Source organism: Medicago truncatula, chromosome 5 (genome assembly GCF_003473485.1).
Source record: "Medicago truncatula cultivar Jemalong A17 chromosome 5, MtrunA17r5.0-ANR, whole genome shotgun sequence".
In the NCBI taxonomy this organism is placed as follows: Eukaryota; Viridiplantae; Streptophyta; class Magnoliopsida; order Fabales; family Fabaceae; genus Medicago; species Medicago truncatula.
In genome coordinates, this window is record NC_053046.1 from 43,849,832 (window position 1) to 43,865,977 (window position 16,146).

The window sequence follows — 16,146 nt, forward strand, 5'->3', positions numbered from 1 at the left end:
TTGTTGTTGTTGTTTAATTCATATAAAAAATTATACCAAACTAATCAAGCCATAATAATCATCTTCTAAATGAAAAGAAAAAAAAAACCTAATCTCCCTTTGTTCTTATGTCATTATCTTCCATTATTTCTTGTTCATCTGCTTCTTTCGTCTTATTCTATCAAACACAACAAAAACTGCAAACCATCTTTTACACATTCCCAATTTTTCATTGTTCATAAAAATAAAACCCATCTTCAAAGCTTCAACAAATTATTAAGAAAAGGTGAGAGATATTGTAGCTGGAATAATTAGGAGTAGAATAGAATGCATATTCTTGAAGAGAAATCTTCCTAGGGGGAATAATATAGACACATAGTGGTGGGTCAATGTCCAACTAGGAATAGATTTTGTAATTATTGATCATACACATTTGCATTGCACTTCCCACATGAACATAGTAGTTAGCCCCAAAAGATGAATTACTAATATTCGTTCATAAACAAATAAAGAGAGTGGTAGTTTCCAATTTAGCAAGAAGTGAAAAGAAAAGGTAAAAAGGTAAAAAGTATCAAACTTCCCACGCCATTATGTCAAAGTGGATTACAATGAAGCATGGCCCTACAAATTTTAACCTAGTAAGAGTTTCTCAGAATCTTTGATCATTGTAACTCTTTTCTCTCTGGTTGCAACTTCGCAAGTCACTTTCTTTTTAACCCTTGAGATGCATGGATGGATTTGGCCATTAAAATAAAAAGTTGCGTGGATAATATGACTTATATATATTTTTTTACTTGTAATATTGTTTAAGCATTTTCAGATCACACAGGAAGAGGGATAGTGCAGCACGACGTTTCGTCAAACAATCTCATCGTTGATTGAAATTGAACAATTTAGATTATACAATCAGTTTTGTGTAGTCAATCTATCTTGACTATTGATTTAGATAAGACCATTAAGATATAGTATTATGTGACACGGTTACTATAAATTATCCAAATCCCTTAAAAAGACATTTGAAACCTCTTAGCTAGTACTATCTTGACTATTAATTTAGATAAGACGATCAAGATATAATACTATATGACACGATTACTACAAATTATCCAAATCCCTTAAAATGATATTTGAAACTTTTTAGCTAGTACTAATTTTATTTAGGTAGCAATTAGGCTACCCATGAAAGAATGATGGGTAATTTACCCCAACCAATACACATTAGCCACATAAGCATATATTCATGAACTATCTTGACCCCACAAATAAATTGCTCATTTTCATTGGTTGGTGGGTAAATTACCCACCATTCTTCAAAGGTAATTTTGAAAAAACCTTTTATTTATTTTTTGATAAGCACTAGGTAGTACTAAATAACACCAACAAGCCTTGGAAAATAACCACCTAGAAGGAATCCCTCTCATGACAATATATTTATGTGGAATTCGAACCTTTAAAAAATAAACAGCCGGAACGGTAAAAAAGACATCTGATAACTATAATAAACAATTTTTATTTTATTTTTTAGTTTCGTTGAATAATTCATATATTTAAACTATATTGTAAATTAGATACACATATTTTTTTATGAATCTAAAAAAGAAACATTACTTATAATAATGACGTAATGGAGTTGCACATGAGAGATTCATATCAAAGGAGAAAACTATTTCTGTTTTATTCTAATCTTTTATGAGTGACTTTTATATCAATCCAACATTTATTTATTTAAAAAGTACAAATTTATACACACAACTATTTAAAAATTAAAGGTACATTAACAATAACAGGAAGAAAAGCCATTTTGACTTGTTCAAAAAAGAAATAATAGGAAGAAAATAGAGAAAAAAAAAACAAATTATTGTTATTATTTTAAAAAATTAACGGCAAAATTTACATACCTTAGATGTTGAGAAGTGGAGAACTACAAATGTTTATAGAACTATCATTTGAGTTATATTTACGAGACAGAGTCAAATTAATATTTAATATACAAAAACTATTTATAAACCATCAATTTAACTTACGAATTAATTACATCCATAGACATTATGTTAAAGCATGACTTACTCGTCTTCGTGAGTTTAGCTCAATTGATATAAATAATGCATAATATATGTAAGGTTCGGGCTTTGAACCCCAACAAAAAAAATAAAAAAAACATGACTTACTCTTCTCTCATATCTAAAGTGATGATTAACATGTGGTTGATCTTATTATAAGAAAAAAGTGGTTGATCCCCACCTGTTTCAATTTATCTTATTAAACATATATTGTAATATTAAAAAGTTGTTCAATTTAATTTAAATAAATTTCATATTACCCATGTAATGATGGTCAAACCAATTATGATTTGGGTTGTAGTTTTGAATTAGACTGGCACTTTGTTTAGTACCATTGCTTGTTGAATATTCTCATTATTTCTTTATTATATAGTACTGGTTTTTGAAGGGACTTAATTTATGATTTTTTTTTTTTTTGACAAAGACTTAATTTATGATATATTGGTGGGTGTGGTATATAGCCGACATTCATTTCCTTTGATCCCCCCACTACACCTATATTACCCCTCCTTGTATATTTATTAAATAATTACTACAGTCCTTCAAAAAAAATTGAATAATTAACATAAAGTTATTGTATTCATAAAAAATACAATGTTCTTGTCAAAAAATTAATTAATTAAGTTTATTCAAATAAAAAAACCATTTATGTACTTTTATTTATAAATAGTACAAATATTTATATGAGAGTAAGAAAGAAATTATATTTTAACCATTTCACTTATATCATAATATTATTTTAAGATAACTACCTAATTATCTTAACTTTTTTAGGTGATCTTAAGTTTACATTGTTTACTTTAACATAGCCTATGTTTGGTGTAGTTTTTGGAGAGACTATACGTACGTTTGCAGTGAAGCTGAAATTTTTAACTTCTCATTCTACAATTAAATAGTTTATTGAGACGTGGTTTTTCATCTTTCATAAATTTAAAACTCTAAACCAAACACACACATACGAATAATCACCATGTGACCAATACGTAAACATGTACATATATTGATATTTTTCTTTTGATGCCTCCAATATTTGGGTTGAGATTCTCTTTATTTAAAAGTAAAAATAAAAATAGATAGTTTTATTTGAGAAAAAGATTGGTGTGACTCATGTTTAAATGAATCCTGATTTCTTCTAAAAATAAATAGAACCTTGACTCCGTTACACCTCACATATCCGCATCAAACCAGCATAATTTCTTTTTTTAGGGAAAAACCAGCATAATTTTTTTAAATCCATCAATTTCATTACACATTCTTTAATTTTAACTATATGTGCACAAGTCTTTACCCTTTTGAGCAATTATCAATTACCAATATTTTTTTTTTTTGAAGGAAATTACCAATATTTTATTAGTTTGAATGAAATTGAACTAAGTGTTTGTTTTAAAAAAAATAACAAAATTGATATGGATTAGAAGCTACTAGCTTTTAAAAATCACGAGGAGAGAGCTTTAAACTCACAGTGCTCACAAGTATGGTTGGAATAAGCCAGAATATTCGATAGGTGTCTATGACTTATTTTATTTAAAGTATATTTCAATCCAACTCATTTAATAAGAAACATATAATCAATTTTTTTATAAAGTCTATTAAATAGGTCAAACTAAAGTTTATAAAAAAGTCTATTAAATCCGTCGAGTCGGCCTATCAACCTTGTTGTATACAATGTCTTTTCTATTATTAATATTGTAGAAGTTTTTTTTTTTATAAATGATCAAGCCTTCAAATTATCTGATTATTTAGTAGCATATATATTAATGTGATTAGACATTTATAAAATTTGGGTTAAATATGTTTTTGATCCCTATAAATATATCAACTTTTCGTTTTAGTCCCTCTAAAATTTTCCTTCAACTTTTAATCCTTATAAAATTTTCAATCACTACTTTTGGTCCCTATTTTTAATTTAATTTTTGTATTTTTTTAATGAAATTGCGTAGAAATGTGTATAATATTCTAAAAAAAATTAGAATTTTTTAACAAAACACAAATTAAATATGAATTTTTAACCGTAAAACATATAAAAATTCATATTAAATTCATGTTTTGTTAAAAAATTCTAATTTTTTTTTGGAGTGATTCTTGTAATATTTTGAATTTTTCTGGAAAATTTGATTAAAAAATATGAATTATACATATGAGTTTACTTTAAAAGAGGGACCAAAAGTGAAGATTGAAAATTTTATAGGGACTAAAAGTTGAAGGAAAATTTTAGAGTGACTAAAACAAAAAGTTGACATATTTATAGGGACCAAAAACATATTTAACCCATAAAATTTCATTATTTAATACTCCATTCGTTTCAAAATGAGTGTCGCTTTAGCCAATTGCACACATATTAAGGAATGAAATAAAATAGTCAAATGTCATAACAATTTTACCAAATTATCCTAATCAACTATTAGTTTGTTTTTTATTAAAGAAAAAATAATACTTTGGAAGTAGTGTAACATAGTATTAATTGAAGGGTACAATTGAAAAAAAAAATTATTATTACATTGAAAACTAAAAATAACATTCATTTTAAAATAATTTTTCTGACTAAAATGACACTCGGTAGTAGACTCATTTGTGTTTAATATTGTTTAATATTGTTGTTCCTTAACTTTCTATTCAACTCTAAGTAACCTTGATATATATATAAAAAAGTGATTATCTTAAAAACAGAAATAAATATAAGTGCATTACCATTTTTACCCTTTATTTATTCTCTCTCTAGTTTCTCTTACCATGACAGCTTCAAGTCTCAACGTTTCAACAGAAGCATTTCTTATTTCTCTGACTTTCTTTATCTTTTCTGTCACTAATCCGTATTGTGCAGCTCACAGCACACAGTTGGAGTACCTGTACCCCATCTTTAAACACTCAACAACAAGGGTGATGTCTTTTTCAACTCTTTACAAAAGTAATATATAACACTTATTATTATTATTATTATTTATTTATTTATCATATCATATAAAATATAGTATAAGATACTAACATGTGAATATAACACATTAAATAGTACTAGTAATAATTGTTGACATAAAAAATCCCATCATTTGGCCCAGTTTTTAAATAATGGAATTTTGTTTGCTTTTGGTGAAGCTTCCCCCACCACAAGATGATGAGATAATGATGTTCCATTCTCAACTAATGCTTCACATCACCACATAGAGAGAATAAATATTCATTTATTTTATTTTATTTAAAATAAAATTAACCAAACCATGTACTTCCAATTATAACTAAAAAACATTGTTCTTTAAATAATATTTCTTCATCGACATTATCACAAATTGAATTTATTAAACATCATATATATATATATATATATATATATATATATATATTTTTAAATTTGATATTTTTCTATTGATCGACTAATTTTAGAAATCAATCCTATTATAGACTTGCACGAGTTTAATTGTTCTGTATGGATTAACCGAACACAAAAATCGTTGTCATATAAGCTATTCGAATATGAGTCACACTCTTAGATGCCAAAGTCTTCACCGCCGGACAAAGCCTCGGGTTTTAACCAACATATAAGTGACCCAAATAGAATGAGACTTAGACACCTTAAACAATTAGTTAAAAATATCTTATGTACGTAGATTCTTCGATTGAGATTAACCCTTTTTTGGTAGTGTCCAAGATTCGAACCCCCAAATATTGTATATATTATGTATTGTTCCTAACAACTGAGTTAAACTCACGAGGACGATCGAGATTAATCTATACGGTAATGAATAATTCTTATCTAGAAATTTATTAAGAAATACAAATATAAAAAAAGAACATGTTTAAGCCTCTGTTTGGTTTGGCTTTTGCAAAGCCAGAATCAATTCTGGAGCATTTCAAAAGCAATTCTGCAATATTTAACATGTTTGGTTTGACTTTTCAAAATAGCTTTTATCCTCCAAAAGCAATTCTAGTTGAAGCTACAATTCCTAGCTTCTTACTTTCCTAGAATCAATTCTACACCCTCAATTCTATTAATTCCATCCCTGCCCTCATTAATTTTTCTAACCCTTCTCCAACCGAATTTTTTCTTTCTACAGTCTTATTAAAATAAATGTTGGTGAAGAGAATAACATTTATTTTCTGTCATCAGAGATGGACCGCGTTCGAAACATAATCCGCAATGAAATTATTGAGCACAGGCAAAATAATTAGTATTGTACTTTAAATTATTATATCAATATTTTAGTACTATAATACACATTATGTTAGTTTTGTAATAATATTTTAATAATCTATTGCACTTTAAATTCTATTATCTATTTGTAATTTTTATTTTCATGATGTTAGTATTGTAATACCTTATATTTTAGGACTATATTGCACTTAATTATCTTAATTTAGTAATTTCTATTTATTTGTATTTAACTATGTCTATTTTGGTAATTATACATTCAAAAATAATTTTGATCAAAACTATCCAAACAACAATCATTCTGTTTAATCAATTCTGCATTATTGCATCCAAACATAAATCAATTCTGTCAGAATCAATTCTGTCAAAATCAATTCTTTCAGAATCAATTCTGTCAGAATCAATTCTACACACCTCAGAACCAAAGACACACTAATATGTGAAAAAGAAATTATGATTATCTCAGCAAAATTTGAAGGTGATGGGCACATTATTCCACTCTTGATGCTTTTTTTTGGTTGTTCAGAGTTGAGTGAGGCAGAAAGAACCTGTTATAGAAAAACTACAAAATTTTCTTCCTATCTCTTTCTTTCACACCACACATTTCACTGAGATTTTCCCATAAAAGACAACAAAAGTACTATTCACCTTGTTCAAGTGATTATTGCTTCATGTGTTACACTTCCAACTCTTGTTCTTGTTTCAAATCAACAACAAACTTTCAGGACCACTCTCAAAGACAATATTGTCCTTGGTTTTAACTAGTTTGTTAAGATATGAATTGGGTTTCATCAAAATTTTACCCTTTTGGTTTTTTTGATGTTCTGTTCATAAAGTATCAAACTTTATGAGTTTTGTGAAGTGGGTTTGGTGAGAGAAAGTCTGGGTTTGCTTCAAATTTTGGTTTTAAGTCTTTTGAAGATTCATGTTTTGGTGTTTGGTAGTTCAGTTTTATGAATGTTCTGCTAAAGTAGTGTTTTTTAACTTGAACTTTCAGTGAAGAAAAGTTGGTAAATTTTTCAAGGATGTCTGTGATTGTGAATGGAAGATGTTCTTCACCAAAAATCAAGTCTTGGAAAGGAAATGAGTCTTTGCATGTGTCTAATTCTAGTACAACATGTAGGAGGAAACTGTTTCTGTTGCTGTTTTGGGTTTTTGGTGTTGCTGTTGTTATTGGGAGTGTTTGGTTTGTGTTTAGTACCTTCAACTTTAAGCATTTGATTAAAGAAACAGCTTGTGAAAAGAGTGCACAAACCTTGTTACAACGTTACAATGTCAGTAAGAAACAGCTTCATGTTTTGGCTTCCTTGTTCTCAGGATCAGATCAGGTAACATAAGATGCACTTTTGTTTTGGTACTATTTTTCAATTGTATTGGTTAGTTTGACTTTATTGTAAAATAATTGTTTTTTATGTTGACCATTATTTTTAATTAAATACAATACTTGTTAATGGATTGTAACTTTGAGCTGAATTAAAATGAGAGGGTATTAATTATGTTGTTATGATGTTTTTTACAATGTATTTATATTGGCCAACAATTGAATTTAATTACTTGCTAAAAGTGGGAAAGCTATATTTTTGAAAGGAAAAAAGTGGTTGTTGCATTTATGAATATGATGATGTCTTACTAGTCTATTAAAATGCAGATTTTGTCCAATTGTATTGATGAAAGGAGACTTCAAATGTTGTTAAGTAGTGACATAATCAACACTCCACAGTTAATGTGTCCAAAGAATCTAGACTTACAAAAGGAGCATAGATATGTTGCAGAATCTGTAGAACAATGTCCAATTCTTGATGATTTTGTTCACATGAGGCTTGGATTATCATTCCCTTGGAAAGCATATGTAACATTGGTCTCTGCACTTTTGTCCGATTTGGTTAGCGTTTTGCTCCGTGGAAAGGTAGAGTCTTTACTATGTATCTGTTATGCCTAAAAGTTCCATAGTTTAAATTGTTGATTCTGCTTGGAATTAGTTGGTACCTATGAATCATATCCTAATTTACATAGTGATTGACCTTTAGACATCTTATGCCTCATTTCTTTTAAGAATGTTGAGTGCATGTTTGCTTCCACGTTGGTGTGGAGTTGAATGTGCGGTCGGTAAACTCTACAAGACATAGCTTTTATCCAGTTTTACAGTATACCAAACACACTTTGAGTTCATCGAAGCTCAGTGAGAAACAAAACCAGTAGTAATGCATCATATGGATTTTTGACGATATCACTTTTATGCCCTTGCTAGAAGTTTGAAGATTCCTTTGAATTGTTAAACCAGAATCATAACATTCTTTTCAGCTTTGCTAGTGCTATAATTAATTCATATTTTGATGTTTAAAACACAGTGTAGTGCCAATGGTACTTTATTCTAGAATTTCATTTTACCTGTAGTCTAATAACATGATTATGTAAAGTAGTGGATTTTTGTTAGAGTTGCTGCAAACATTGTGCTGTAAGTGTGAAGATACATGCTTATTTGAAACATATACATCACAATCACAATATAATTAAGGTTTTGCAATCACAGGTGATGAGGGTGTGTGCGGTTGTGGATAATGTGAATTTATCTAGTTTAATTAAAGGATGTTGTTTAGTCCTTATTGGCATTATACTGTCCCACAAGTTGTCTGGCTTCTGTTTACTAAGGAGGAATCAAAAGCAGAAGGTAGTTAAGGAGCATCCAACTGCTCCACAAAAGCGGATTCAACATTGTATGCTCGGTCATTCAAAGGCTACTGGTTGGCGGAGAAAAAAGTTGCTAGTTATTTTTATGTCAGTTGGAATCCTTGGTTCTGCATGGTTATTTAGGTACATGAGTTCGGACATTGCGCAAAGAAGAGAAGAAATGCTTGCCACTATGTGTGACGAGAGAGCCCGTATGTTGCAAGATCAATTTAACGTGAGCATGAACCATGTCCATGCTCTCGCTATTCTTGTGTCTACATTTCACCATGGTAAACATCCTTCCGCAGTTGACCAGGTAACATACTCAATGTCAATATTTTCTCTTATTGGGGCATTGCCTCGGGTCTGCTAGTTCCTATTTCATATTTAGAGTTATTCATGGCTTATTTATTGTTTTAATTTTATTTTAATTTTAATATTACACATTTTAAGGAAAACAATTGAAGTGATAAAGTATAAGGAAAAATAACATTGAAGCTTTTGCTTGACTGCAGAAAATATTTGGAGAATATACAGAGAGTTCGGCATTTGAGAGACCACTTACTAGCGGTGTTGCTTATGCTTTGAAAGTTCTCCATTCTGATAGGATGCATTTTGAGAAGCAGCATGGTTGGACAATTAAGAAAATGGAAACTGAGAACGAGGCATTAGTTCAAGAATGTATTCCAGAAAACTTGGATCCAGCGCCCATTCAAGATGAATATGCACCAGTCGTATTTGCTCAAGAAACGGTTTCTCATATTGTATCCATCGACATGATGTCAGGGAAGGTGTGTCTCTCTTAGCTTGCTATCACGCCTTATGTTATTGACAGTCGTCACAGTCATAGTGATAGATTCAGAGGAAATAAGCTTGGATCTTTTGTCTATAGATTTTTGCATTAAATTGCTCACATATTAGGTTGTAACAAAATTTTATGTTTTTGCATTGTTATATAGGAGGATCGTGAGAATATTTTGCGAGCAAGGGCATCTGGAAAAGGGGTTCTTACATCCCCTTTTAAACTACTAAAGTCCAATTACCTCGGTGTTGTACTTACATTTGCTGTCTATGACTCTAAGCTTCCTCCAGATGCTACACCTGAACAGCGTATTGAAGCTACTGTGGGGTAATTTTATACAATAATAACTTAATGAGATTAATACACATACACTGTCAACATAAATAAGTTTTACACATTCATCCTATGATGTGTTGCCACATCACTTAATTAGTTACATTCATCCTACTGTGGGGTATTTTTACAGTGTCGGTGTATTTGATGTCATGTGTGTTGGTATCCGTGTATCACATGCATTGGTAAAACATCTTTACAATGACAGTGTATATATTTTAACTCAATTACAAACTGAATGTAATGTGTGTGTTGTTATCCATGTATTGGAAGGTATCTGGGTGCATCCTATGATGTTCCATCACTGGTGGACAAGCTTCTTCACCAGCTTGCCAGCCAGCAAACCATTGCTGTCAATGTGTATGACACAACTAATGCATCTGATCCTATTACGATGTATGGTACCGATGTTCTTGATACTGGTTTACTACACATAAGCGGTCTAGATTTTGGGGATCCGCTACGAAAACATGAGATGCACTGCAGGTTTGTTTTCAGTATAAAGTTCTATTTTATGCCCAAATAATTGAAATATCACATCAGTATATTTCCATTTTTTTGCCAGGTTCAAGCATACGCCTCCATTTCCTTGGACAGCATTCTGGGCATCAGTGGGGGTATTTGTAATTACCTTTCTTTTGGGATATATATTTTATGCAGCAATAAATCGAATAGCTAAAGTGGAGGATGACTATTGTCAAATGAGAGAGCTGAAAGTTCGTGCTGAAGCTGCAGATGTCGCAAAATCTCAGGTTAGATATATTTTGGGGATCGTTGCTTTCTGTAATTCAACATAATTGTTTCCGATAGCAAGAATGTTAGGATTTCTGTTGCAAATTCATATGTTCAATACATCATGTGTTGATCATGTTAAACATGAGAATTATTACTCACAACTTATATAACCTTTTATGTAATTGAAATTAATAATTCTGTCTTGACTTCAAAGGATTGGTTTCTTTTGTTGTAGTTTCTTGCGACAGTTTCACATGAGATCAGGACTCCAATGAATGGTGTTTTAGGTAATTGAGAATAATTTTTTTGTTGTTATAATAGATATTCCCATTTGGTCAACACTTGGTGATTAATCTCAACTGTTTCAAATAATTTTCCAGGTATGCTGCAAATGTTGATGGATACTGACCTTGATGACAATCAGATGGATTTTGCCCAAACTGCTCACACGAGTGGTAAAGATCTTATATCGGTTATAAGCGAGGTTCTCTATCAAGCTAAGATCGAGGCAGGCAAACTAGAACTTGAAGCTGTAGCTTTTCATCCACATGCAATTCTAGATGAAGTTCTATCACTTTTCTCTGAAAAGTCCGATGAAAAAGGAATTGAGGTGAAGCCCTATCTTTAGATACTTTACTTTGTTTTGTACCCTCCAATTATCTCGGCATTCAGTCTTTACATAAACTTATGTTCTCTATACCTTTTTGGTTGAGCACAGTTGTCTGTTTATGCATCTAACCAAGTACCTGAAGTTGTCATCGGCGATCCTAAACGCTTCCGACAAATAATTACCAATCTTGTGGGAAATTCACTTAAGGTTTGCAACATTTTACACTGAACTATCATCTCTTTTAGCTGCTGCGGATTTATAATCTCTGTTAATTAGTTTACTTGCTGCATTTCAGTTCATTCACAATAAAGGACATGTTTTTGTCTCGATTCATCTGGCAAATGAAGTGAAGAATCCACTTCACATCATGGATGCAGTGCTGAGAGAATGCTTAAACTTGAACCAGGACATGTCGGAAAGAACATGCAATACATTGAGTGGATTTCCTGTAGGAAACAGATGGAAAAGCTGGGAAAAGTTTCAAAAGTTAAATTTGGCGCATGAGTCAGAAACTATCCAACTACTAGTAACAGTTGAGGACACTGGTATAGGAATTCCTACCGATGCTCAAAGCCGCATATTTACACCTTTCATGCAGGCTGATAGTTCCACATCGCGAACATACGGTGGAACTGGAATAGGATTAAGCATTAGTAAATGTCTAGTTGACCTCATGGGAGGAGAAATTGGATTTGTAAGTGAGCCTGAAATTGGAAGTACTTTTTCATTTACTGGAAATTTTAGAAAAGGAGAAACAGAATCTGTGGATGAGAAGTGGCAGAAGAATAACCCTTTGGCCTCTGAGTTCCAGGGTTTGAGAGCATTAGTAATAGATAGAAGAAAAATCCGGGCTGAGGTTACACGATATCACCTGCAGAGGTTGGGCATGTCTGTAGATGTAAATTCCAGTCTTCAATCTGCTTGCTTTTCTCTTTCTGATACTTGCAACTCAAGGTAATGTGTTAGTTTTTTTGGTCTAAGATGAAAATTCAGATCAGTTGTACCGGACATTAGGTTATTAAAATATTTACTAATTATTGCTTTTGTTTCCGTTCTTTCAGTATGCTGACACAATTGGCCATGATTCTTATAGACAAGGATTCATGGGACAAGGAAAGTAGCATCTTATACGCAATCAAGAAACAAGGACAGAATGGCGTCAAAGGGGACTCGCTAAACTTTCCAAAGATTTTTCTCCTGGCCACCCACCTTAGCCCCAACGAGCGAAAGGAGCTAAAGTCAGTTGGTATCATAGATGATGTACTAATGAAGCCTCTTTGGCAAAGTGTTTTGATTCGCTACTACAGAGAATCCCTTGGAACTGGGAGAAAACAAATAGACAGAAAGAAAGTATCCCAACTTGAAAATTTATTGATACACAAACGAATTTTGGTGGTTGATGATAACGCAGTGAACAGAAAAGTTGCAGAAGGTGTTCTGCGAAAATATGGAGCAGTAGTTACCTGTGTGGATGGTGGTAAGGCTGCTCTTAAGGTGCTTAAACCACCACATAATTTTGATGCTTGCTTCATGGATCTCCAAATGCCAGAAATGGACGGGTAATTAATCTGCATATTCCTCATCTGTTTAGTTTGTTTTTGACTTTTGTATGCAAGTATAATTTACAAGTATTTTCTTCTTACATGTTGCAGTTTTGAGGTGACTAGGCGAATCCGGTATATGGAGAACGAGGTAAATGAAAAAATTGCTTGTGGGGAAGAATTGGCAGAGATGTTTGGTAACATTTCTTATTGGCACATACCAATACTAGCTATGACAGCTGATGTAACTCAAGCATCAAATGAAGAATGCAAAAAATGTGGGATGGATGACTTTGTGTCAAAGCCATTTGAAGAAGAGCAACTCTATACGGCAGTGGCATGTGTCTTCAGTTTTGGTTCATAGTAAGGAAGTAGCATTGCTTATTGACATGCTGCATTACTCGCTACTACAGCTGATGCAACTCGGCCTTCGAAAGCAGAATTCTGCATAATGGATCTCAGCTATGGCTGTGTAGATATAGTAAGTGTCGTGTTTCATTATCCTTGGATTTTCATATTACAAGTGCATTTAGTAGAAAATTTTCAATGATTAGAACATACATGTGTTTCATTTCTAAATTTTTTCACTACTTTAATATGTTTCATTTAGCTGCAGCTTGTTTTTTCATTCACATCTACAATGTTTGATTTAAAATATTTTATTACTATTTACTTATTAACAGTTTTTCACCTGTCCTCTTTTCAGAAAGTTGATTTCAACTGCAATATATTACATGGAATCACTCATTGCAGGAGCAGTGGTGAACAGGAGTCAAGATTAAATTTATATGTACATATCATATTTTTCGTTCTATATTCGTATCGAGCAAGTAGGATATACGATTAAATGTTGTAGTTATGTCATCATTAATTAATTCATTTTCTGGGGGGCTAAGATGGAAAGAAATGGAAGATATCTGAACCCTCAGAAGTTTGTAAGTAACATGTATAGTTATTAATCAATCCAGTATTATGGAATATGTATCAATATTGTGAGATTACAACTCCAATATATCACTAAAAAGTTGCAATGGATATTGATAGATGATAACATGAGGACCACCAAAGGACCAAGAACCTTTTTCCATATGGAAAAAGGCAATAAAGAAAAAGGGTTGCAAAAACATAAAAGGTGTGAAAAAGGAAGTGAAATATATAATCATTTTGTAATTGAAAGAGGTTAAAAAAATGTAAAGCCTTGTTGAGTTGGAATAACATCTGACAGCATATATAAAGTTTAGAATATATTACTTTTCTATATGTGATTGTCAAGAACGTGACTAAGCCATAAACATCAGCTTGGTACAGCTCATTTTGTGGATTTGGATTGCTTACTGTAATAAATCCATGCATTCATACAAATAGAAAACACATTTTGATATTTTTTTAACTCCAAAATATCGTGCTTTTCAAGCCTAGATTGTCTGATCTTGATCCAATGACCACCAATGTGTTTTTTTTAAGAGATGACCGACAATGTGTTGATTGTATGAATGCGTGATATTTGTGACTGCTCACAATCCAAATCCTCATTTTTGTGGGTTACACACATGTGACCACTAGAAATATTGTCGTCCACATGGAATATAAAATAATTTCTTAGCCTTTTCAAACACATAACTTATTTGGCCTTTTCTCTTCCCATTAGTACTATATAGATAAGTAGTATAATGTTGTTCTTGGTGTCTTAGCTATCTATTAACTCTTCATTTTTACAATGCCAATATCCATATTGAAGTTGATGTTTCCTCTACTCTTCATAGCTATGATTCTTCCAAAATCTGGTAATGAAAACATACTTGTGTTCCAAAATATATCAAATTGTTACATTTTTACAATGTTATTAGTCGAGAAATGTTAACATTACAAACTCTTTTAGGTGATTCTTAATTTTCCTCCCTCTGTTGTGTATGTTTATAATGTTCATCTTCTAGAGTATGTTACATGCAGCGAACGCCGAATTCGAGCTATGGTGTGTAGCAGATGAGCAGACCACTGACTCTGATTTGCAGGATGCCTTGAATTGGGCTTGTGGGAAAGGAGGTGCAGATTGTAGCAAAATTCAACAAGACCAACCTTGCTATTTTCCAAACACATTGAAAGACCATGCTTCTTATGCCTTTAACAGTTACTTTCAGAAATTCAAGAACAATGGTGGTTCTTGTTATTTTAGAGGTGCTGCCATGACAACAGAAGTGGATCCTAGTAAGTATTATTGAATATATTTTTGATAACCACACCCCACTTGTGTGAGTTGTTTAAACTAGGAAATGTACATGTTCACATGACAATGATTGCAAAAAGTAGATCTAGAAAAGAGTTGGCCATGTGATTTTGAATAGTTTAATGAATATGAAAATGGTATAATTGATTTATAATTGTAAAAGGGGAAAAAAGAAAAAGTAACTTGGTAAACAAGTAAGTTATATCCTTCAGTCAATCAACTAAATCCAATCAACTATGAAAAATTATACTTAATTAAGTTCATAACTAGTAATTATAATCTCATTCTCATTAAGTAGGTTGATTCACTTGGTTAATCCATCATAACCTGAAAAAAATATGGAGGGTGATTTATATAACCAATGAGTCTTTGATTGTTAAATGTTTTTGTGCAGGTCATGATTCTTGTCATTATGACTTCTTTCCCTGATGGCAACTGATAATAAGACTCAAAGCTAGTACATCAAAAATTTGTGTTGGCCCTTTTTGTTGAATACCAATCAAGCAATGTGTTCTACTACTTGATTTTTGTTGAAACACATGCTAAGATTTTAAGAATCAATGATAGATTTTTTGTTCAGTGAAGAATCACTTCATTCTTATGTTAATTTTCTAAATATTATTTCCAATATTAATACCATACTATACCGTGTCAAAAATTGAATGTGTGTGACTTAGCTGCACATGCTTAATTTGCTGGAGGTTTACTCGTATGATATTAGGGGTAGCTGCCTCCCCACTTGTCTAATTTTTTGTCTAGTGAAGATTGAATATTTTATCTTTTTTTTTTTTGGTAGTGATTTGTTTATCTTTGTTTACACTAAAAATGAAGTGTTCCCCTATTAGATTATTGATACTCCATCAGTTCTATTTTTAGTGTCTTGAAAAATAGCGATGTATATTTTTGCACATTGTATCCTTGTTATACCCTTGTTTTAATCCACCAATAAATTCTTATTTTTTGCACACACTTTATCATTCTAATAAATTTAATATGTTATATTTCTCTCATAACAAATAATTGTCGGTTATTATCTTTTTCTCTAACAAATTTT

General features: G+C 31.5%; 2 protein-coding genes across 2 annotated transcripts; both read left to right on the plus strand.

Annotated features, from left to right (window-relative positions):
• Positions 1–6,663: 6,663 nt before the first annotated feature.
• LOC11423040 (histidine kinase 2) lies at positions 6,664–13,905 on the plus strand. Its single transcript, XM_024783446.2, has 15 exons — positions 6,664–7,050; positions 7,178–7,508; positions 7,829–8,086; positions 8,711–9,163; positions 9,363–9,638; positions 9,807–9,976; positions 10,256–10,468; positions 10,548–10,734; positions 10,953–11,004; positions 11,098–11,327; positions 11,436–11,534; positions 11,623–12,281; positions 12,389–12,886; positions 12,980–13,349; positions 13,575–13,905. Exons 1-14 carry the CDS (start codon positions 7,028–7,030, stop codon positions 13,230–13,232), a joined length of 3,702 nt encoding a protein of 1,233 aa, XP_024639214.1. The 5' UTR covers positions 6,664–7,027; the 3' UTR covers positions 13,233–13,349; positions 13,575–13,905.
• Positions 13,906–14,366: 461 nt separating this feature from the next.
• On the plus strand, positions 14,367–15,807 carry LOC11419643 (glucan endo-1,3-beta-glucosidase 4). Its single transcript, XM_003617913.4, has 3 exons — positions 14,367–14,652; positions 14,819–15,073; positions 15,487–15,807. The coding sequence occupies exons 1-3, from the start codon at positions 14,586–14,588 to the stop codon at positions 15,519–15,521; spliced, it is 357 nt and encodes a 118-aa protein (XP_003617961.2). The 5' UTR covers positions 14,367–14,585; the 3' UTR covers positions 15,522–15,807.
• The last annotated feature ends 339 nt before the right edge of the window (positions 15,808–16,146 follow it).